Source organism: Chinchilla lanigera, unplaced genomic scaffold (assembly GCF_000276665.1).
Source record: "Chinchilla lanigera isolate Chin_1 unplaced genomic scaffold, ChiLan1.0 scaffold00083, whole genome shotgun sequence".
In the NCBI taxonomy this organism is placed as follows: domain Eukaryota; kingdom Metazoa; phylum Chordata; class Mammalia; order Rodentia; family Chinchillidae; genus Chinchilla; species Chinchilla lanigera.
Window position 1 is genome coordinate 9442805 of NW_004955484.1, and position 19712 is coordinate 9462516.

The 19712-nt window shown below is 56.1% G+C and overlaps 4 protein-coding genes across 14 annotated transcripts; 1 reads left to right on the forward strand and 3 right to left on the reverse strand.

Annotated features, from left to right (window-relative positions):
• Positions 1-285: 285 nt before the first annotated feature.
• Nol3 (nucleolar protein 3 (apoptosis repressor with CARD domain)) lies at positions 286-4338 on the reverse strand. 5 transcript variants are annotated; one of them, XM_013503990.1, is made up of 3 exons: positions 4239-4338; positions 1146-1447; positions 286-977 (listed from the first exon to the last, which is right to left on the reverse strand). In XM_013503990.1, exons 2-3 carry the CDS (start codon positions 1438-1440, stop codon positions 637-639), a joined length of 636 nt encoding a protein of 211 aa, XP_013359444.1. In that variant the 5' UTR covers positions 1441-1447; positions 4239-4338; the 3' UTR covers positions 286-636. The 5 variants fall into 5 exon arrangements, with proteins under 5 accessions (XP_013359444.1, XP_013359443.1, XP_013359442.1 ...); XM_013503989.1 differs by having other exon boundaries at positions 1146-1452; positions 4239-4336; XM_013503988.1 differs by having other exon boundaries at positions 4132-4291.
• Positions 4339-4836: 498 nt separating this feature from the next.
• On the reverse strand, positions 4837-9980 carry Hsf4 (heat shock transcription factor 4). 3 transcript variants are annotated; one of them, XM_005403696.2, is made up of 13 exons: positions 9374-9980; positions 8648-8756; positions 8429-8556; positions 8205-8329; positions 7885-7960; positions 7686-7750; positions 7071-7173; positions 6711-6832; positions 6361-6588; positions 5796-5901; positions 5622-5687; positions 5401-5470; positions 4837-5148 (listed from the first exon to the last, which is right to left on the reverse strand). In XM_005403696.2, the coding sequence occupies exons 1-13, from the start codon at positions 9494-9496 to the stop codon at positions 4997-4999; spliced, it is 1473 nt and encodes a 490-aa protein (XP_005403753.1). In that variant the 5' UTR covers positions 9497-9980; the 3' UTR covers positions 4837-4996. The 3 variants fall into 3 exon arrangements, with proteins under 3 accessions (XP_005403753.1, XP_005403754.1, XP_013359413.1); XM_005403697.2 differs by having other exon boundaries at positions 6361-6484; positions 6711-6858; XM_013503959.1 differs by having other exon boundaries at positions 9245-9980.
• An 85-nt stretch (positions 9981-10065) lies between these two features.
• On the reverse strand, positions 10066-13435 carry Fbxl8 (F-box and leucine-rich repeat protein 8). 3 transcript variants are annotated; one of them, XM_005403693.2, is made up of 3 exons: positions 13339-13435; positions 12025-12208; positions 10066-11430 (listed from the first exon to the last, which is right to left on the reverse strand). In XM_005403693.2, exons 2-3 carry the CDS (start codon positions 12165-12167, stop codon positions 10458-10460), a joined length of 1116 nt encoding a protein of 371 aa, XP_005403750.1. In that variant the 5' UTR covers positions 12168-12208; positions 13339-13435; the 3' UTR covers positions 10066-10457. The 3 variants fall into 3 exon arrangements, with proteins under 3 accessions (XP_005403750.1, XP_013359415.1, XP_005403751.1); XM_013503961.1 differs by having other exon boundaries at positions 12025-12306; positions 13339-13423; XM_005403694.2 differs by lacking the exon at positions 13339-13435 and having other exon boundaries at positions 10066-11414; positions 12025-12113.
• Positions 13436-13463: 28 nt separating this feature from the next.
• Tradd (TNFRSF1A-associated via death domain) lies at positions 13464-19621 on the forward strand. Of its 3 annotated transcripts, XM_013503962.1 has the most exons (6): positions 13497-13562; positions 14359-14575; positions 17202-17366; positions 18205-18482; positions 18564-18756; positions 18865-19619. In XM_013503962.1, the coding sequence occupies exons 3-6, from the start codon at positions 17216-17218 to the stop codon at positions 19173-19175; spliced, it is 933 nt and encodes a 310-aa protein (XP_013359416.1). In that variant the 5' UTR covers positions 13497-13562; positions 14359-14575; positions 17202-17215; the 3' UTR covers positions 19176-19619. The 3 variants fall into 3 exon arrangements, with proteins under 3 accessions (XP_005403749.1, XP_013359416.1, XP_013359417.1); XM_005403692.2 differs by lacking the exon at positions 14359-14575 and having other exon boundaries at positions 13464-13562; XM_013503963.1 differs by lacking the exons at positions 13497-13562; positions 14359-14575 and adding an exon at positions 13575-13718 and having other exon boundaries at positions 18865-19621.
• Positions 19622-19712: the final 91 nt, after the last annotated feature.

Consider the following 19712-nt stretch of genomic DNA (forward strand, 5'->3'; position numbering starts at 1 on the left):
CCTTTTCCTTACTACCTCAGGCTCACGGTTTGGGGTCGTTGCCTACACAGGCCCCCAAATGGCTCATGAGAGGAAAAGAGTGGTGGAGGAAGACCCAGGGGTCAGGTCCTTGTCCCTCTAGTGATCTGGGTCTGGGATTCCCGGAGTGCAGCCTGGGCCACCGAGCACAGAAAGGACCTGTGAACTTGTCATTAGAGTTTGCTGGGGCACGGGGCTGCCCAGGCCACTGGAACTCAGAGACATGAACCCACCCTCAGTTCCTGGGAAAACAGCCAGAATCGTGGAGAAAGCCTAGGCCCAGTCTGACCCTCTGGAGTTTATTCATTTCCAGCAGGCCAGATGGAGCCTAGGTGGCATCAAATACAACTCCAGCAGGATCCCAGGTCCTGTCTGGCTTGGGCTTGAGCTGAGAAAGACAGGTCAGCACTCTGGCCTTCAGGAGTCTAGAGGTGAAGGGAACAGTGGTCAAGGGGGAGGGGTAGACCCTCCACTTCACAAGCCATGCCCTCCACCAGTCCTCATAAGGGTTGGGTGGCCTCACGCCTTCAGATTCGTCCCCCTCCTGCAAGTCCGGCTCCGGATCTGGCTACCACTCAGGCTCCGGTTCCAACTCCAGTTCGAACTCCGGTCCGGCTTCTACTCCGACTCTGGCTCCGGCTCCGGCTCCGGCTCCGGCTCCGGCTCCGGCTCCGGCTCCGACTCCGACTCCGACTCCGGCTCCTCAGGCTCCGGCTCTGGATCAGGCTCTGGTTCCAGTTCGGGCTCCGGCTCTGTCCCTTGCTCTGGTTCTGGATCCATCTCAGATTCCTGTTCTGGCTCCTCTGGAGTCTCTGGTTGCACCGCCTCAGAGCCTTCTGGACCCCCGGCTTCCTCTTGATCTGAAGCTCTGGGCAACCCGGGATATGCAGTCCCGGAACTGGGTGCCTCAGGCGTCCAGTGGCCTGGGCACGGAGGATCATAGCTGCGGTCGCGGTAGCCTGAGGTGGGGGTAGCAGTGTCTCAGGCTCAATTTACCCTCTGGGGTTACCCTTGCCTACACTCAGCTACTTCTTGGGGAGATGGACAACTCTACCCTCTGCTTAGTCGTTGCCCCACCCCAGGCCACGCCCCTGACCTTGCCGAAGCCACACCCCGCACGCACTCACCCAGGCCCACGTGCTGCCAGTCCCAGGCAGGGTCCGGTGCACGCACGGTTTGCTGGGCACAGCGCAGCAGCTCCTGGCAGGCAGCCTCGCCCTTGCTTTGCACCAGCAGCAGCAGGCGGCGCACCCTGCGCTCGGCATCAGGCAGCGCATCCAGCGCCTCATACTCAGGCCCGGTGAGCACGCCCCGCGCCACCAGCGCGTCCAATAATAGTCCGGAATCCGCCTGCAACGTTTCTACTAGGCGTTTTCGCTCCCGGTCGATAGTCTCCGATGGCCGCTCTTGCACGTTGCCCATTGTAGGGCTGCACTGGGGAGGGGGACAGAGATAGAAAGGGCCTGGGCTAGCGACCCCTGACTTCTCTCCCAGGGCCCCAGTGCACAGTGGTGCTGTGGCCTAAATTCACTTTAGCGGCCAGACAGCTCCACATTACAGGACCTGAAGGGGCTGCACAGAACTTGTCCTCTCGCCGCCCGGCCGCTTCCGTCTTGCCTCCTCCTCAGGCTCCTCCTTTCCTCTCTAAACGTCAGCAGCCCGCTCTCCCCAGTCTGGACCTCCCTCCTGAGCTCCAGCTGCCTGTAGACTCTGTGACCATTTTAGACCTAGTTTATACAAACTAACTTCTTTCCCAAACCTGCTTCCCCGTCTCAACAAGCTGAAAAACCTAGGATTGCTCCTAAGAGTGTAGCTCACAATGGTCTTTCCTAGCCAGCTGAATATTTCTCTCCCCAACCTGACTGTGTACTTAGACTAGCCTTTTCCCTCCTGCTGGGACCCTGAAGAACTCTGGATGGAGGCCCTGCCTCCGCAATCTCTCCTCCAGCCCCCTCTGCACTGAGTACAAGCAGCTAAGAGCCTCCCCTTGCTTCTGTCACCTTAATTTGACCCCAAGGTCCAACTTCCCAGGGCAGGCACCCTTACCACCATCAGCACATTACAACCCCAGTGTAGTCCCATGTCCCTTTTTGGTTCCCAGGTAACTTAATTTTCCAAAGTTCTACTTTTGACTAAGATCTGACATCACCTCAGATTTGTCTTCTTGCTGGCCTGGAAGTAACTTACAGCCATTTGCTGCTTGATCTTGAAATACATAGGGTCCAGTTCATGAAAGCCACCAAGAAGGGGCTGGGGGTTTAGCTCAGCGGCAAAGCGCCTGCCTGGCAAGTGCAAGGTCGTGAGTTCGGTTCCGGTACCAGAGAATTTTTACTTTTTTTTTCTCCATTGAAGTCCCATATTGAGAGACTGTCTCTACCAATAATAGGAACTATGTAGAAATCAATCTGTTATTCATTTATTACCAGCTAAGAACTACAGCCCATTTCCTTGGGTGACCTGAGTCCTAACAGCTCTTGACATTAAGAGGTAAAGAGGTCAGGCCCTGGACCACTCCCATCTCTGCCCATTCATCCTATCTTGACTTTGTTCACACAGCATCTTTCCAGGTCTCCCCTTCCTTTTGGTGTCTGTTGTCTACCTCTTTTCCTCATCCATTTGGTCCTAGCCTCCAATGTCTCTCTCAGTATCCCCTTCAGCAGTGATGGAGAACCTTTTAGAGCCTTCAGTCATAGCAAACAGCCTGTCATGGCACACGTGCCATTTGTTTACCACCACTGCCCTAGTGTCATACTACGCTTACCCTGGTTGGTCACTTCATACCCTGCACCCCTCCAATTCTTCATGTTCAAGTATCAGTCCTTCCTCTCGGCCACCGAAGAGAGACCAGAGACCCCTGCTCCTCTATCTCCTCCATGTCCCATCTATGATAGTGCCTCTCAGAGTTCCATTAACTCCTGCCTCTCAGTACCATCATCATCACCTCACCTCCTGTAACCTCTGAGGACCTCTCACTTCCATTCCACCTCCCCTCAGTGTGGTGATGATGGCAACTCTCTGGAGTAGGATTTATTATTGCCATTTTACAGATGAGGTAGGCTCAGAGATCAAGTAGAGCTTCCTGAAGTATAAGGAAGTCTCCTGTCCAACAATGTCAGGCCTAAACACTTTATCTCCAGCCAGCCCCATGGCCAGAAGGAGTCCAAGCTATGTGGTCTGACTACTCTCTAACCACCTGTCATCACTCTGGACAGGCAGGCTCTTCCTCATTTCCTTCTATTCCTCAGTCCTGGGAGGACACACTACTATTTCCCTGGCACTTTTTTTTTTTTTTTTTTTTTCTTTTTGTCTTTTTGAGACAGGGTCTCACTATGTAGCCCAGGCTGGCCTTCAACTTGCAGCAATCCTCCTGCCTCATCCCCTGGAGTGCTGGGATTACAGGTGTGTGCCACATGCTGGGTCTGTCCCTGGCACTTTTGAACCTTTGCTGATGCTCTTCCCCAGGCCTGGAACACCCTTCCCTGCCCCACATTGTGGACCTAGCCTTCAAGTCTCAAACGTTCTCTTGTCCACCCCTATGCCTGAGTGTTCAAGGGCAGGTGGCTTCTTCTGTGCACACCAGGGAACACACTCTCACCACTGCATGAACAGACCTCACTGCACTGCATGCACGTGGACCCTCTGCGCTGCACAGCCAAGGCTTCCAAAGACTCCCCATCACTGGCACAAGAAGGGAGAGGGGTCAGCTCCTACTCTTTCCAGATGCAGAGAGGCAGGGGGCAGACTGGACTGGTTTCTCCTACTCCCTGCTCCTGAAGTCGTTCTGTCGTTAGCCTCTGCTTACCCCAATTCCTGCCCTTTGTCTTATCGAGGGAGCAGAAACCTGGACTGATTTGGGCATCACTTTTGAGGTTCTCTTAGCTCTAAGGTAAACAGCCAGGTTTTGTTGTGGCCCACTTTTCAAGGGACAGGTCCAGATGCTGCCCCGAAGGACCGGGTTTTGCCCCCACCTTTAGCTGGCGGCGCTTTTTCTGTTATTTCGAGGGTCCTGTGGGCCGTGTGAGCCTCTGGGCATGCGCAACCACAAGGATACCCTGACCTCCCTTCCACCCAGTCCCGGAGCTACAGCCCTGCGGAAGGGCGGGCCCCACAGACCTGCTAACTTGGCCGCGGATCGTGAGGTGCGGATTCTGCCCAATCTCAGTTTCCCTTCCCTCCCTCTCCGGTGGAGTGGGGTTCCTGGTTCAGGCGGCCTCACTCACCGGTCGAGCTTCGGGAGAGTAGGAGATGACAGTGCAGAAAGGGCCGAGCGGGGTGGGGACGGGTGCAGCAGCTGTGGCGGGGGCGGGGCGGGCAGGGCAGGGCTGCCAGGAACCGAGGGGGAGGGGTCGTTCTTCCAGGCGCTGGGAGCCTGGCCGCCCGGGTGGCACTGACTGGGGACTGAGGACCGACCTATAGGTCACTCCCCCACCCCCACCGCGAGGTGCACCTGGACACAGCCAGAGAGGGTACACTTTGACCTGCGGCTCCACGCGTCTGCATCGATGCCCAGGCAGTTTTCATCTGTCCTCCTGCCCACCTCTCCCTTCTTTCTCCTCACAGATGAGGTTCAAAAAGGGACCGACTTGTCCAGGGTTACAGAGGATATGCTTTGTGGAGCTGAGTGTAAGGAGCACCACTGCAGTGACCATGGACCAACGCTGAATGCAGGCAGGACTGCTAGCGTCAGCTCGCTAAGCACTCCCACTCTCCAGGGGTTCTTCCTTTAAAGCCCTAGGCTCTGAATGCTTCTACTAATACAAAGTGACCTCCTCCCCGCAACTCCTGTGCTCCCTGGTCGATAAAGAAATAGAGACCAGAAACAGGAAAAAAATGCAGTTTATATGTGGGGTAAAAGGAGAGAGGCTGCCAGTAGAGGGGGCTTCGCTCACCCTCCCCCCCAGGGGGCATCAGGAAGCCGAAGTGGATATGCTGTTGCAGGATGGTTCCTCAGGCAGGGTGCTTCAGAGCTGTGTGGGTCTCAGGGGGAGGGACTGGCCCCTGGGCCCAGGTAGGAGGCCCAGCTCTCAGGGGTGCTGTAAATGGCTAAAGCCCCTGGCACAGCAAGGGTTGGGCCTCCCAAATCTGCCTGGACATCCAACAGGAGTGGAGTCCCCAGTGTGGAGTCCTTTCCTAGGAGGAGTAGGGCTGTCATCAGAAGGGCATTTCTCCTTTTTTCCGGGAGAAGAGCCCAGAGTTTGACTTCTGCTCAGTCAGGATGAGCCCTTACTCTTAACCTTCCCACTCTCAGAGGTGAAGGGATGGGTGGCTCAGAAGGCTGTAAGGGCAGCCTAAATCCAGGGGATTGCTCTGCACAGCTCAGACTGCCCATCCCACCCAATCTTGGTAGGTCTGCCCAGCCCCCTGAATCCCCACCAACATTACCTGGACTTGGAGAATTTAGCCCTTTGACTGCCAGTTCAGCCTCACCCCTCTCGGGAACCAAGGGCTGCACCTGCATGGGAGAACCCCGGGAAGCAGCTGGGGAGAAGCCCAGTAGCTGAAAAGGAGAGCTGAGGGTTCCCTGGGGCCATCTTTAGACATGGCTTTGGCTCACTGAGATGCCAAGGACCAGAGGGTATGGCCCTGCCCCACCCCCATCTTACCAGGGACAGTGCCATGTCTAAGTCCAAGAGGGACCATTCTCGCCCTTGAAGGCTGGAGCCCAGCACCTGGGAAAAGCTGAGTCAGTGGTGCCCTCCCAGGCTGCACAGCCAGCTGGATCCCATTGCATCCCATGGCCATGCTCATGTTCCTGCCCCCGCCAAAGGGGTACTCACATCCATGGGCACTGCAGGCTCTACCCCCTCAGGGGGAGGCCGAAGCAGAGTTGGAGGTAGCTGACTTTCTGGGCTCCGGTTCCCCTGCTCCAGGTCCAGAGGCCCCCTGTACATGAAGAACTGTTGTCATCCTTCAGCTTGCAGTGTCCACCACCTCAAGGAACCTGGGTATATCAGGATTTACATCCCTCTCTATGAGCAGGGACACATAGAAAGTGCCTCTTCTTCCTAGCTGGGACCTGAGGTCTTGGGTTATGTTCCCCTCCCTGTGTAAATATCAGAGGTTTTAAAACTATTGTGTATTATAATCAATCCAGCGAACTCATTGAAAATGCAGATTCCTGACTTCTACAACAGAGGTGATGAGAGACCTGACTGGGAGTTTCCAGTTTCCAGAGAATTCTGGTGCAGGTGCTCACAGGAGCACACTATGAGAAATCAGGTGTCCAATGTCCCCCTCAACCACCAAGGGGCAGATAAGGCTGGGAGCTTCTTGGGCTATGAGTGCCCATCTATCTGTGAAAGAGGCCTGCAGGGTTCACTGTCAAGAAAGGGCTCTGCTCACCTGTCAGGCACCTCCCTGGGGCCTCTCGGTTCAGACTGTTGGGCACTCTTGGGGCCCTCAGGGCTGAAGCTTCCTTTCCCTTCCAGGATGGCCTTCACCACAGCCACAGGCAGCGGTGGGGGGTCTGTCACGCAGAAGTCACACTCGTTTGGGGCCAGGGCCAGCCCGGCCTCGCCATCCCCCCCTGGACTGGCTGGCTCTTCTTTGAGCAGTGCCAGGCCCTTCTCCCTGTACCAGAGAAAAGCTTCAGCCAGACCTTGGCACTGTCCTCTCTTCCTACCTCCACAGTCATCTGGGCTGCTAGGCCCACCCCTAGCAGGCTCCCCAGGGGCAGTCCTTGCCCCTCTTACCTCCTGCCACCATTAGAAGAAGGCCTGGGCCCTTCTGGGGATGGAGAGTCTTCTGGGATGTCAGAGATGATGGGGCCTCTGGCCCTGTGAGGGCTGAGGCCCAAGGTAGTCTCGGGGAAGGGCTGTAAGTAAAAAGGCTAGGCCCAGCCTTTGACTTCTAGCCAAAAGGAGGCCAGAACCCAACCAGCACCCACATGCACCAGGTCTAAAGGGCAGGGTTTGAGAAGGCAGGCTAGTTCATGCTGGGGAGCCAAGTATGGCAGTAGGAAGGCTGGCTTCCATCTTTTTGGGGAATGGAGAAAAGAAACAAGCTTCCTATAATCCTAGTTGTGCCCTAGGGAAGAGGGGGTTAAAACCTACCGACTGAATAAAGAAAGGGTCCTGTAGGAGGGCACCAGGAAGGGGACAGGTGTTGAATTTGGCAGGTGTTGGGCATAAGCTCCCTTCATCCAGCATTAGGGACCTGTGTAGGATGAGCAGGGCATAGGCTGGGGTGGCGCAGATTTGGGTCCTGTGCCTCTCAGCCTACACTTTCCTCTCTCCCTCCCTCCCTCCCTCCCTCAGGCCCCAGCAGCCAAGTCAGCAGAGCTGAGGCCTGTTGCCAGGCATCAGTCACATGCTGGAATGGAAGGGGCTCCCCCCCCCAGAGATGGGGGCCCTTTGGGGGTAGAGAGGGGAGGGAGGGAGCATGGTTTGGGCCTCAAGCCCTCTGTTGTTAGGATGCTTTGGGGAAGGGGAGGGATGCTGGGGTGGGAATTTGGGGTAAGGTCCTGGAACAGGAGGCTCTGGGAGTGGGGGTACCAGATGGTAGAGCTGGGGGATAAGGAAGAAAGCCCTAGACTAGATGAGGGTGGTTGTACAGGGAAAGGAATACGGATTCCTGGGAAGGAGAAAAAGGGGTGTCTGCCAGGAGTTCTGGGGTGGGGTCCTGGGGGTGGGAGTGTGGATGTGAGTGTCCCTGGCTTCCTCACTCACAGCTTTCTCTTTGTTCCTGCACTGCTGGGTCCTGTCTGAAGTGGCCCAAAGAGGCACTGGATCAGCTGAAGAGAAAGCAAAGGGTTAATTCATACTCATCGTCCACCCACCCCCAGCAAGGCAGGTCCAGGTGGGTTTGAGGACTGGGTGGAAGGCTGCCCGCGAGTGGGAGGGGGAGCAAGATGAGGGAGAGAAGCACCTTGCCGATGATCTGGTGCTGCTGACCGTGGCTCTGCCTCAGTGTCACCAACTCTCGCCATAAGATCTCATTCTGCCTGAGAGAAGGGGTGGGAGGGCGCTGAAGCTTCTGAGGGTTTGCTCAGTCATCACCCGCATGGGATGAGGAGGTTGGCATCCCGTGGGACCACCCCATGGCGGTCCATCCTAGGGTTCCACAGGGTCCAATTGTCTAGAAGGAAGTGCCATGGCCCAGGAGAGGAAGGGGCTCCCCAGAACCCCCTGACAGCCAGCATCCTCTCAAACAGATTCCCCTCCACCCTGTCTTCCCGGCTCCCGCACTGCCTGAGCTCCTGCAGCCGCGCCTCGGTGCTCTCTTGCACTCCCCGCAAAGCCTGCATCTCACCCAGCAGCCGCCCCAGGTCTTCTGGGCGCCAGCGACTGTCGTCACCTCGCAGCGCGGGTACCTGCGGATGGAAGGTGGCAGCGGGACTACGTCACTTTGAGCACGGCAGGCAGTCCTAACGCCTCACTGGGGTTTACTAGTTTTAGAAGGCTGCCCTCACCTTGCGCCGCACTCGCTCCAGTAGCTGTTCTCGGCCGCGTACGAAGCTCGGGTGCTGGAACTCGACGTGGTCGCGCTCCGGCCTGAGTAGGCCACCCTGCTCGATGCTCACCACCTTCCGAAAACCATCTAGGGAGTGAGGCGTGGGGGTCTGAGTAGCCCCACCCTCGGTACTAAGTCACCCACACCCGCTCCCTGTCCGGTGGCTCGAGGGACTCACACATGTTGAGTTGGCGCACAAAGCTCGCCATGTTGCTGTGCTTGAAATACTGGGGCAGAACTTCCTTGGCGAAGCGGCTCTGATCGCTTACGAGGAAGCTGGTCCCGCTCTACCGAGAACGCCGCCCGCCCGCGGTACGGGTGGAGACCAGAGTCCATGAGCAGCTGAGCGGCGCCCGCCCGCCACCAGGTCAGCGCTGTGGCACGCGCACTCACTCTGGGGTCGAGCCTGCCGCTCATAGGGATATGGAACAAGGGAAGGCCAGGACCAGCTGAGGCCCAGCCCAGGGCGACCAGTGAGTCCCTAGTCCTTACCCGACCCAGACTCGGTTCTCAGAAGGGAATAGCAGAGACCAACCCGGGGTCCACCTCGGACCACAAAGTGAGCCTGAGCCAGAGCTGCGATGCGACCCTGACTTGGCTGGAGCCAGCTCTTACCTTCTGGCCTGTTTTCTGATCGGTCAATGGGGTGAAGTGATAACTAAATGACCTAGGAGATCACTGGGGCTCTAGGTCTCCAAGGAGGCCCTAACCCTTCCCCTGCCCTAGAGGAAGTCGCTTCATCCTCAGCTCGCACACCCCCTCGAAGGTGAACTACCTGTACTGCAGAATCGAGGGACCCACAGCTCAGTCCCAGGCGGAGTCCCAGGCTGGGTGGGCGTGGATGTTCACTGACTTGGAGGGACCCCGGGGACCACTGGGGGTGTCGAGGGGCCCCGGCCCTCACCGGGCTCCAGCGGATCAGGTGGTCGGTGCCTGGGTCGCCCACCAGCGCCCATAGCTTGCCGAGGAAGGCAGGCACGGGGCTGGGGCCTGGTTCCGTGGGCAGCGCGGCTGGCGCTTCCTGCATGGCGCAGTCTGGCCGGGCTCAGCGCTCGGCCCGGCCGCTGCGGGCTTGTCCAAACCGTGAAAGTGCTGCGTTTGCCGCCCGCCCCGCCCTACTCCGCCCCCAGGCGCTGGGTCAGGCGGGGGCCACGTGCGAACCCACGGGGCGGGGCTCGGACAGCGGCCGAGGCGCCATCAGACTGTAAGGGCTGGCTGAATCGGAAATGTGCAGAGATAGGGTGCCGGGGGAGACCTGGGTTCGAGTCCCATCCTTCTCAGTCTATTTCCTTCTGCATTCTTTGGGAGAAATCTTCGTGTGTAAACTGCTGTGAATTTGGAAAGTCTTAGAAGGAGATAGCCATGGGCATAGTGAAGCCGCGGTTAGGGCAGACAGGATGGGTGGGAATGGAAGGACGCTGGGGTGCAGGCATTGCAAGGGTTCGGAATGCCCCGCCCTTGCCCGTGAGCCGCTTTAGTACCGCAGACCTTGGAGTCTGGATCCTTTCCGCCTCCGCTTGGAGGACTCTTCCTGCCTCCGCTCTTTCCCAGCACTCTCCCTTCAGAACCGACCCAGCCTTTCAGAGGATTCAGAGATACCTCAAGGTCTGTTTATTTCACACAATCCCAACGACCCGGCGCAGATACTGCAAGGTCTGTTTATTTCACATTCACCCCTGCGGCTGGCCAGCGCCCATGGCCACCCTCCTTCCATGCCGGGCTGGGGCAGAGTGCACAGAGGGATGTGGTGGAGAAGCCCCCCTACTACCCCGACAGAGTTGCCATCTGCAGAGGCTGAGAGCACCGAGTGGACTCAGAGCGCCCCGGACTGGTTCGGACACCACCCTACAGGTCCCAGTCTCTGTCCCGGAGAGGCACAGAAGGCAAACGATATCCCAAAGGGGCTGGCAGTTGGAGGGCACCCAGGAAACTCCCGCCCGCGTATCAGAGACCTCAAGTCTGCAGGTTGGGGGTGGGGAGTTGACCAATCACCACACGAGCGTGGGCTGCCAGGGATGTGGCTCACGCTTCAGTTTGAGCGTGTAGCTGCGCAGGCGCGGGCAGTGTGAGCGGAAGGCGTCAAGTACTGAGGGTCTCACCACGCAGAAGCAGTGTATCTCGTGCAGGAGGGAGCAGCGCGCTGCCAGCTCCTGCAGCGCAGCATCCAGCTCGGGTGAGGTGGAAGCGCGCACCTCTAGCACGCGCAAGGTTGCAGCGTAGTGGCGCGCAGCGAAGTGCACCGGACCTACGGTGTCACCCGAGAGGTTGAGACGCAGCGCAGCCACGGGTATTGTTGGCTGCAGGAGACGCGTCACGCTCTCGGCTGGCATCGCAGGCTCAAGCTCTAGCTCCACTGCCAGCTCAGGGTGGCGGCAGCGTAATGCCGCCCAGAATTCGTCGGGCACGGGGGATGCGCGTGCGTCTTCAGGGCACGCGCACCGAAGGGCCAGGAGCTTCAAAGGTGCACGATCTGGAGAGGCCAGCGCCTGGAGGGCGGCAGAGGATAGACTGGCCAGGTGCAGGCCGAGGGCGCGCAGATGCGGGCAGGCCTCCAGCAGCTTGAGTACTGAGCGGGGCCTCACACTGTCCACCAGAGTATGGTTGTCCAAAAAAATGCTTCGGAGCTCTGGGCAGCCACGCGCCACCTGCAGCACCAACTCGTCATCCAGTGTGAAGGGCAAGCGCCGCAGGTCGAGGTGGCGCAGCTTGCAGGCATTCCTGCAGACAGCTTGCACTGCGCCCAGGACATCTCGGCCTGAGTCAAACAGCGGTTTCTCACCGAGGCACTCCAGGCGCAGGCCTCGAAGCCTTGGGGCACGGTCCGCCACGGCAGTCAGCAGCTCAGTAGCTGACTGGCGACTCAGCTTCCTCGACGGCTCATATTCCAGCCGCAGATTGTGAATGTAGTCCAGGCAGGTGTACAGATTCGGCGGCAACATGCCTTCCTGCTCACAGTCGCAACTTGATTAGAGTGCAGAAAAGAAATTGGGGGATCTCTGCGACCTGAGGAGAGGCCTCTACTATCCCTCCGCTTGGATTCCCACTGTCCTCTCGCCTGCCTGCGCCCAGTGCACCCATCTCTCTGTCTGGACCTTGCTGTTGTCCCATGGTAGCCACTGATGGTGGAAGGAACGCTCATCCTATCCCTTTAGAAGACTTCAGTCTTCTAAACCCTAGCACGGAGAGCCAGTAATATTTTAGGAACTAGCTGGCTCTAAGGAAGTGAGACGGGGTGAAGCCTGTGGGTTGCCAGGCTCAAATTCCGACTCTGCCACCCACTTGCTGAATAACCTGTGGGAAGTGATGAAATCTCTCTACCTCATCTGTGCAATCGAGTTAATGCAGCCTATCTGCCACCACAGGAGGTTTTTGTGAGGATTAAATGAGTTAATATATGCAAAGCAGTTAGAATAGTTGGTACATACACAGTAGGTGATCAGTAAATGTTAGTACTCTAATTCCTTTTGGGTGAATTTAATAAATCTCCCCAAACCCCAGCTCCACAGAGCAAGTGGGAGGATGAGTAGATGGCAGGAGGCAGAGGTGTCAGCTCACCTGATGTTCGTGTCATACCACAGGGCACTGCTGGTAGCAGCGGTGGCCCAGGCCCTGCAGACTTCAGCAGCAGCGGCACGGTCCCTTAGGGGCAGGTGGCGAAAGATGAGCACCAGCACCTCTTCTGGCAGTTGTTCTGCCATGTTGTGGCTGAGGCTTCAGCCGCTGCTCCCACAGATCAGGCCTGAAGAGAGAGGGTGTCCCTGGGCTCAGGAAGGGAACTCAGGAGCGTGGGTGTAAAAATGCTTGTGGTTTTCGAGCTGCTATATTTTATGACGCCTTCTGCAAAATGAAAATGCCCGAATACCTGTTTACACATTAAGGATTTCAATTTCAAAGGGCTGGGGATGTAGCTCAGAGGTACACTCTAAGCACAATCCCAACACCACCAAAAAAAATTTAAAGCAGTGGCAGCAGAATTTTCGACCAAGTATTCAGCCAAGCGTGAGGCCCCCGACCCACTGAGCAGGTCTCATTCAGGTCTGTAAAGTCAGCCCTGAGTATGAAAGGGTTCCTTTTCCGGTTCTTTATTTTTCACTTGTTGAACAAGGTCCAGGTGATTCTGTAAATTCCTACTTCAGAAACCTTTCCCCAAACTCGCCAGCCAGTAGAGGATGACTACAGGGTTAATAAAGCGAAGCAGAAGCGCGGAGTGTGGCTGTGTGTGAGTGTGTATCATGTGTGTGTGTGTGTGTGTGTGTGTGCGCGCGCGCGCGCGCGCGCGTCTCATCTGGCTCCACCCAGAGACGGGAGGATCCTTCACTGCTTGGGGTTCGATGCCTGACAGCTCCGGCTTTTGAGAGGCTGTAGTTCAAGGTCAAGCCCTGCCCCTTGAGCAGCCCTGGCTCCTGCTGGGCAGAAATTCAGCACATTCACCCGTTCCCAGCTTTTACAGGAAGGATGAAGTTGTTGGGAACTGTTTGTCCGCTTTTTGTTTTAAAGTGCATGAAGCTTTTGTACATTTCACACCACTTCCCAGTTTATTTTCCCATATCCTCCCGGCTATCGGTCTCTCCTGGAATTTGCGCCATATGTACCCTGGGGGTTTCGGATACCCTCTGCCAGTCTTGTTCTTGGGAGTGGCACCCGGTTTGAGTACCAGGGATTAGCAGAGGTGATATTATCTAACCGGATCCTCTGAGGCCACGAGAAAATTCTGATCCCCAGGTGGCGCCCTCTAGTTGATCCACCTCGAAAGGACGGAAGTCCGGCAGCTCTCACTCTGCGACCCTTCGGTCTTAAAAGAATTTCAAAATCCCGAAGTTACCACCCGCCAGCAGTTCTTCCTGCTAACTTGAGGCGTCGACATCTTACCTGCTCAGCGGGCGGGCCGGGTGGGCTCCGCTCAGAGGCAGGGGATTAGCCACGGAGGACAGCCGGGCGGGTGGAGCCGCCGGGAGCCTGGAAGGCGGGACGTGGGGGCGGACGGGGCGGCTCGGCCTGGGGCACCGCCCCAGCGCCTCGGCGCACACCCGGAAGCGGCTTGGTGGAGCGGACCCTGGCGGGCCTGGGAACCCAGGCTCGGCGGAGGTGGCCAGGTTAGTTCAGAGGGAGGGAAGGTGGGCTCCTGGGTGCAGCAGGAGCAGAGGTATATTCTGGCTCCCGAGCGTAAGCACCGTGTAGTTGTCACCAGGCGGTGCCGTGGCCAGCTGGTGGCGGCGGCCTATTGAGCTGTTTCCGTAGGAGGAGGAGAGGTACGGACCTTGATCCTTGCTGGTTCCTTGTGCCAGCTTAGAGCTTTGGGAGGGCTGGTGGGCCATACAAGTGAGAGGGTGTTGAGAAGGGACTGGGTCTGTGATCGAGACCCCTTTCTCCTCCCAGTGCAGGCACGTGCGAAAAACCCAGCGTGAGGGTGCGCTAGCGGGAGCCTGGGAAGTTCCCCTCGCGAGGTCCAAAGTAGCGCAGTAGAGTAGGGGGTACTCCGGCTGGTTGCATCGAGTTGCTGGCTTCCAGTCCTCGGGCCACGCCTACGGGCCATCCCGCTCACCCCACCAGAAGTGAGGCTGCCTGTCCTGTGTTAATGGGGCGTCGTGCCTGGCAGTCTTCTGGTGGCAGTTCTTAGTTTGGTACCCAAGTGTCCACATTAACGTTTGCTTGTTATCCTAGCAACTCAGCCTGGAAGCCTCAGCCCTGTCTGAGGAGGGGTGGATTCCCGGTGGGTGGGGCTCGGGGCTTCCCAAGGAAGAGTTTTCTGTGGAAGGCCACACAGGAATGATTCCAAAATGGACAGTGGCAGAGAAGAGCTTCCCAGCCCCATTGCTTCTTTACCTTGTTAACCGACCTCTCGACCTCCAGCCCAGGGTGGGTACTTGGTGAGACATCTCCCCTCTCCAGGTTTCTGGTACCCACGTGGAAGACCTGATGGTCAGACTCTGGTTCCTTCAGTGCCTACCTCCACTCTTTGGGCTGAGACCACATCCACCACAACCACCAGAACTTCCAAGTTGGGGGGCTAGGAAGATGTGAAAGAAGAGACATTTCCAGGCTCCCCCATGCCACTTTTCCTGGGCTTCTTACTTGTCTTCTTGATTGGCTCTTCTTGAGACTCCAGGTGACAAGTAGGGCCAAGACAGCACACTTCCATACTTGTTGGGGGTTTTTTTGTTTTTGTTTTTTTTTGGTACTGGGAATCAAACTCAGGACCTTGTGCTTGCCAGGCAGGCACTTATGCCACTGAGCTAAATCCCCGGCCCTTGTTTTGTTTTTAACAAGAGACTTTTTTTTAGTACAAAGGAAATGTTTCTATTTTACATAAAGTATAAACTATTGCTAAATACAAAGAAAATTAAAAATCACTCCAAATCCCCTCCCATCCTGCCCAAAGATAAACACAGTACTAGTATTCTGTTAATTTAAAAATTAGCGGTTAATTTTCTGTTGTTTTAGGTAAGCCCAAAACAATTAATACATTTTCTATGAAGAGATTAGCGGGGAAGTGACGCTTCAAGGTGTGTCCCCTGTGCTCAGAGCCATGGTAGGGCCCTCGCCAGATGTCATTTCTCCTGCCAGGGTGGGTGACACAGTCCTGCTTGGGCACATAGGTTAGGAATTGGGGGCAGAGCTGAAATGTAGTTTCTGTTTCAAGCTCAAGATCCTTACTTCCTTCTCAGTATGTCCAGGCTCCTGCTCCTGGCTCCTCCTGGCAGCCCTGCAGCCAGCGGAGGCTACCCCACCTGCCCCACCCAGAGCAAGGGCTCAGCAGCCCTCCTACTTCACCACTGCAAATGCTAAAACCAGAAAGTAAAGGAAAATGACTGGTAGCAGGAGGTGGGGTTTTCTGGGAAAAGGGGGATGTGTTGCCTCAAGGGAGGCAGATAAGAAGAGGCAGGACAGTTTCCCCACTTGCCTCCTCAGGGGGCGATAACAGGGTCAATGAGGCGAGTCCCTGATTGGGAATTGTGGCTCCTGCTCTAGGGTCAGGGTGTTTTGTTTTGGTTTTTGCCTTTTTGAGAAAGGGTCTCACTGTGAAGTTTGGGGTGGCCTTGAATTCATTTTGTAGCCCAGCCTGGCTTGGAACTTGAAGCGATCCTCCTGCCCCAGCCTTCCAAGTGCTGGGATTATAAGCATGCGTCATCACACCCAGCACTTAGGGTCAGGTTTTTGACAGATGGATGGAGAAGATACTAGCACCAAGGAGCCTTGACTCTATCTGGATAGGGAACAAGGGAATCTATAAATAGAACAATTTGAGTTGGAAAACACAAGAGCCCAATTCCAAGGGCTTTATATCAAAGTGGAATGGTTTAGCTCACATAACTGAACAATTAGGGGTTCAGTGGTTTCAGAGACAGGTACACCTGGGGTCAGTGTGATTAGGAGTGTACCTCTCCATCTCTTGGCTCTGTTTCCCTCAGTATCAGTTTCATTCTCAGCCAGGCTCTTCCCAAGCAGTATCAAAGGAGATTTACCACTTCCTTCTCATTCAGCCCCAAGGGAAGGGAAATTAATGCTATTAATACAGCTGAGCACCATGCTTGATTCTGATTGGTCCAGCTTGAGCCCTATATGGGGGCCTGAACTAATCCATGCAGAATGGTGAGCAGAAAATGTATACTGGCCAAGCCTGCGTCACATACCCTGACATGGAGCTCGGGAGTAGGATTTTTTTTTCGCCTGTACCAGGTATCAAACTCATGACCTTGCACTTGCCAGGCAGGCGCTGTGTCGCTGAGCTAAATCACCAGCCTCTAGCAGGTAGGATTAGCATTCCCAATAAGCTTACAGAGAAGAAGAGGGAAGAGAGGAGTTCACAGAGGTCTAGGGTTAGTGGCGGCAGTCTATGTAGGAATAAACTACAAGTTTTTTCCTAAAAAAAAAAAAAAAAAAAAAGCAAAGCCAAAAGGTATAATGGGAATGCAGACGAAGGATTCTCAGGGTGGGGTTGTAGACCTGCAGAGGTCCTGGGTCTCAAGTTCAGGCAGAAGGTAAGGCCAGGGTCTAGTTGGGTTTGGGCATGGGCAACATTCAGAATGATATCTGCTGTCATCTTTGGCTTGAGGAGGAGACAGAGGCTCTCTCTTTTCCCTGCAGGGTTTTTCTCTGCTCTTCTGCCACTATGACCCTGGACTTTTTTTTCTCTCTCAGTAGTGGGGATTAAACCTAGTAAACTGGGGATTGCCCAGACTTAAAAATTCTAGGCAAAAACAAACAAACAGGGCCAGGGATATAGCTTAGCAGAACAAGCGCCTGCCTGGAAAGTGCAAGTTCCTGAGTTCGATTCCTGGTACCAAAAAAAAAAAAAAAAAAAAAAAAAGAATAAACAAACAAACAAAAGCCCCAAACAACTAGGCAAGTACTGTACCACTGAGCTATCTCTCTAGCCCTTTTTATTTTTTTATTTTAAAACAAGCTCTCATCAAGTTGCCTGGGCTGGCCTTAAACTTGCCATCATTCTGCCTCGGCTTCTTGACGACAGCTGAGATTATAGGCATGTGCCAGTCCACTGGACAACTATGGGCTTTTGCTGGAAGTCAGTGGAAGAATAATCCTCACTGCAAGTCTGGGCAGGGCTGGACAGGGCTTCATGTAGAGCTAGAGGCAAAAAGGGCTGCCTGTGAGATGGTGAACTCCTGCCCCAAGTGTGCAAGCTGACTGGGGTTGCTGTGGGGAATAGGTGGGCCACATGGAACTGGACAGTTGTCTCCAAGTCTGGGAGTGACCTGGATTCCTGTCTGTAGGTCCAAGACGCAAGATGGCAGCTGGGTCAAATGGGCATGAAGAGTGGGTGGGCAGTGCATACCTGTTTTTGGAGTCCTCACTAGACAAGGTGGTCCTGTCAGATGCCTACGCGCACCCCCAGAAGAAAGTGGCAGTATACAGGGCTCTGCGGACTGCATTGGCAGGTGCGTGGCTTGCGGTATGGACAGAGCTGGGGCTGAGGCTCTATCTTTTCAGTTGGGAAAAGATTGGGAGTGGGAAGTAATTGGGGCCTGGGGCTGGATAGGGGAGGAAGAGCCCTGGGAGTAGGGTCAGCCTTCTCTGCTTACTACATGCATGTTCTCGAGCAGATATGTGTACCTGCGTCTAGGTATGATCTACCTATTTCTGCACTAATGTCTCCCTGCTCTGTGCACCCTCTCGCCCACCCTCCTGACCATCCAACTCACTCCTTTCTACTAATTGCACATTTTTCCCTCCTCTTTTCCTCTCTCACTGCAGCATTCCTTGCCTGAGACCTCTCCCTAGGACCTACTGTTCTAGGTCCCTCTTACCCACCTCAGGGCAGAGGCCAAAGAAGGCTGAAGCCGGTTGGGGGGATTCTACTTCAACCTCAGCGACGAGGATCCCTCTCCTTCCAGGGGAGCAGGAACCTCACTAGGTGGAGGCTGAAGACCTGAGACCTCACACCCCTCCCCTTATCCTTCTCAGACAGCTTGGTGGCCCAGGCAGGGCAAGGGTCCCTTTTCTGTGTTGAAAAGGCCCTCCTTTTGGCTCACCCTCATGTGAGGTTTTAGAGATGAGACTAGGTTACACCCTCTCTAGTACATTCTGGCCTGCTTTCTGGGTTGTTGCTCTTTGCATCCCAATTTTATCTCCCACCTGGGACTTTTGGTAATTCTGCACCCCAGCCAGAGGATGGGGACAGGGGTTCAGTTGATCACAGGCTTCACCTTTCCTTCGGCTGCTTGGAGAACGGCCCCGCTAAGGGACCGCCTGGCGCCTGACTGCTCGCCTCTGCAGAGAGCTCCCAGAGTCCCGATGTGCTACAGATACTGAAGATCCACAGAAGTGACCAGCAGCTGATCATACAGCTGCGTTTCTGCGGGCGCCAGACTTGTGGTCGTTTCCTCCGCGCCTACCGTGAGGGGGCGCTGCGTGCCGCGCTGCAGAGGTGCTTGGCGGCGGCTCTGGTCCAGCCCTCTCTGAGGCTGCAGCTGGAGCTGCGCGCTGGGGCTGAGCAACTGGATGCTTGGCTGACTGATGAGGAGCGCTGTGTGCAAACCATCTTAGCCCAGAAGGTGCAGCCGGCTGGGGTCAGGATGGGATAGGGCGGGGATTCGCCGTCAAGAGCCCCACTGACCGCGCACTCCCTCCCCCAGCCGGACCGGCTCCGGGATGAGGAACTCATTGAGCTGGAGGATGCGCTCAGCAATCTGATGTTGGGCTCGGCGGGCCAGGGTGGCAACGCGGGGGTCACTCCAGCCCCTTCGCAGTCCCTGGCCCCCTCTCCATTGGAGGAGAAGTCACTGCCGTCGGCTGGCCAGACCTTTCTGTTCCGAGGTCAATCCATAGGTGAGGTGCAAGTGCAGAGGCAGGGCCCCCAAGTTGGGCCGGGTGGGCATGGGTGGGTACCGGCTCTGGGGTGCCCTATGCCCACCCGCCTGTCCACTCCCTCTGCAGTGAACCGGCCGCTGAACCTGCAGGACCAACAGACCTTCGCACGCTCAGTGGGCCTCAAATGGCGCAGGGTGGGGCGCTCCCTGCAGCGTGGTTGTCGGGCACTGCGGGACCCTGCTCTCGACTCACTGGCCTATGAATACGAGCGCGAGGGGCTGTATGAGCAGGCCTTCCAGCTGCTGCGGCGCTTCGTGCAGGCGGAGGGTCGCCGTGCCACGTTACAGCGCCTGGTGGAGGCCCTCGAGGAGAACGAGCTCACCAGTCTGGCAGAAGACCTGCTGGGCCTGGCGGATCCCAACAGTGGCCTGGCCTAGGCCGGGTGCCAAGGAAGTGCAGTCAGCCAGGAGTCCAGCCAGGGTTTGGAGCACCTGGATGGATCTAGGGTTCCATCTACTGCTACTGATAACTGCTGATGCCTCCCGCTTCCATCCAAGGGACTCTGAGACCACACTTAACAGCTCCACTTCACTGAGCAGCTGGTGGTGAAGCTGACTGGCTTCCCAATGCATCAGACAAACACCTCGGAGCCTGCAGGGTGCACCATGGTGATTCTGCCCCAGAGTCTTTGATGGAGACAGTGTGGATGTCTTCCTTTCTGGCTGGCCCTCACCTCTTCATTCATAGAAAAATGAACCACCTGGAATTTCCATGTCCTAGGTATCAACCCTCGTGCTGCAAAAACTGGTGAGCAAGACACATGAATCCTTTCTACCCCCAGCTCACAGCTGGAAGTGGTAATAAAGTGTGACACTTTTGCACACAGTGAGTTGTGGAAGCTATTCCAGTCTGGGTTAGGCTTCAGGAATACATAAGTGGGAGTGGGGCGTAGTGGGGAGAGTGTCAGAAGTACA

What these genes read in the sequence shown, in the direction of transcription:
- Nol3 (XM_013503986.1), bottom strand. Translation starts at nt 2,235, where the DNA reads ATGTATTTCAAGATCAAGCAGCAAATGGCT. An exon ending in AGATCAAGCAGCAAATGGCT is followed by an intron (nt 1,453 to 2,205) that starts GTAAGTTACTTC and finishes CCCCCTCCCCAG; the next exon opens with TGCAGCCCTACAATGGGCAA. An exon ending in CTGGCAGCACGTGGGCCTGG is followed by an intron (nt 978 to 1,145) that starts GTGAGTGCGTGC and finishes CCCCCACCTCAG; the next exon opens with GCTACCGCGACCGCAGCTAT.
- Hsf4 (XM_013503959.1), bottom strand. Translation starts at nt 9,496, where the DNA reads ATGCAGGAAGCGCCAGCCGCGCTGCCCACGGAACCAGGCCCCAGCCCC. An exon ending in TAGACATGGCACTGTCCCTG is followed by an intron (nt 5,471 to 5,621) that starts GTAAGATGGGGG and finishes TCTCCCATGCAG; the next exon opens with GTGCAGCCCTTGGTTCCCGA. An exon ending in GCTAAATTCTCCAAGTCCAG is followed by an intron (nt 5,149 to 5,400) that starts GTAATGTTGGTG and finishes TACTCCTCCTAG; the next exon opens with GAAAGGACTCCACACTGGGG.
- Fbxl8 (XM_005403693.2), bottom strand. Translation starts at nt 12,167, where the DNA reads ATGGCAGAACAACTGCCAGAAGAGGTGCTGGTGCTCATCTTTCGCCAC. An exon ending in TGGTATGACACGAACATCAG is followed by an intron (nt 11,431 to 12,024) that starts GTGAGCTGACAC and finishes ACTCTAATCAAG; the next exon opens with TTGCGACTGTGAGCAGGAAG.
- Tradd (XM_005403692.2), top strand. Translation starts at nt 17,216, where the DNA reads ATGGCAGCTGGGTCAAATGGGCATGAAGAGTGGGTGGGCAGTGCATAC. An exon ending in TCTGCGGACTGCATTGGCAG is followed by an intron (nt 17,367 to 18,204) that starts GTGCGTGGCTTG and finishes TCGCCTCTGCAG; the next exon opens with AGAGCTCCCAGAGTCCCGAT. An exon ending in AAACCATCTTAGCCCAGAAG is followed by an intron (nt 18,483 to 18,563) that starts GTGCAGCCGGCT and finishes TCCCTCCCCCAG; the next exon opens with CCGGACCGGCTCCGGGATGA.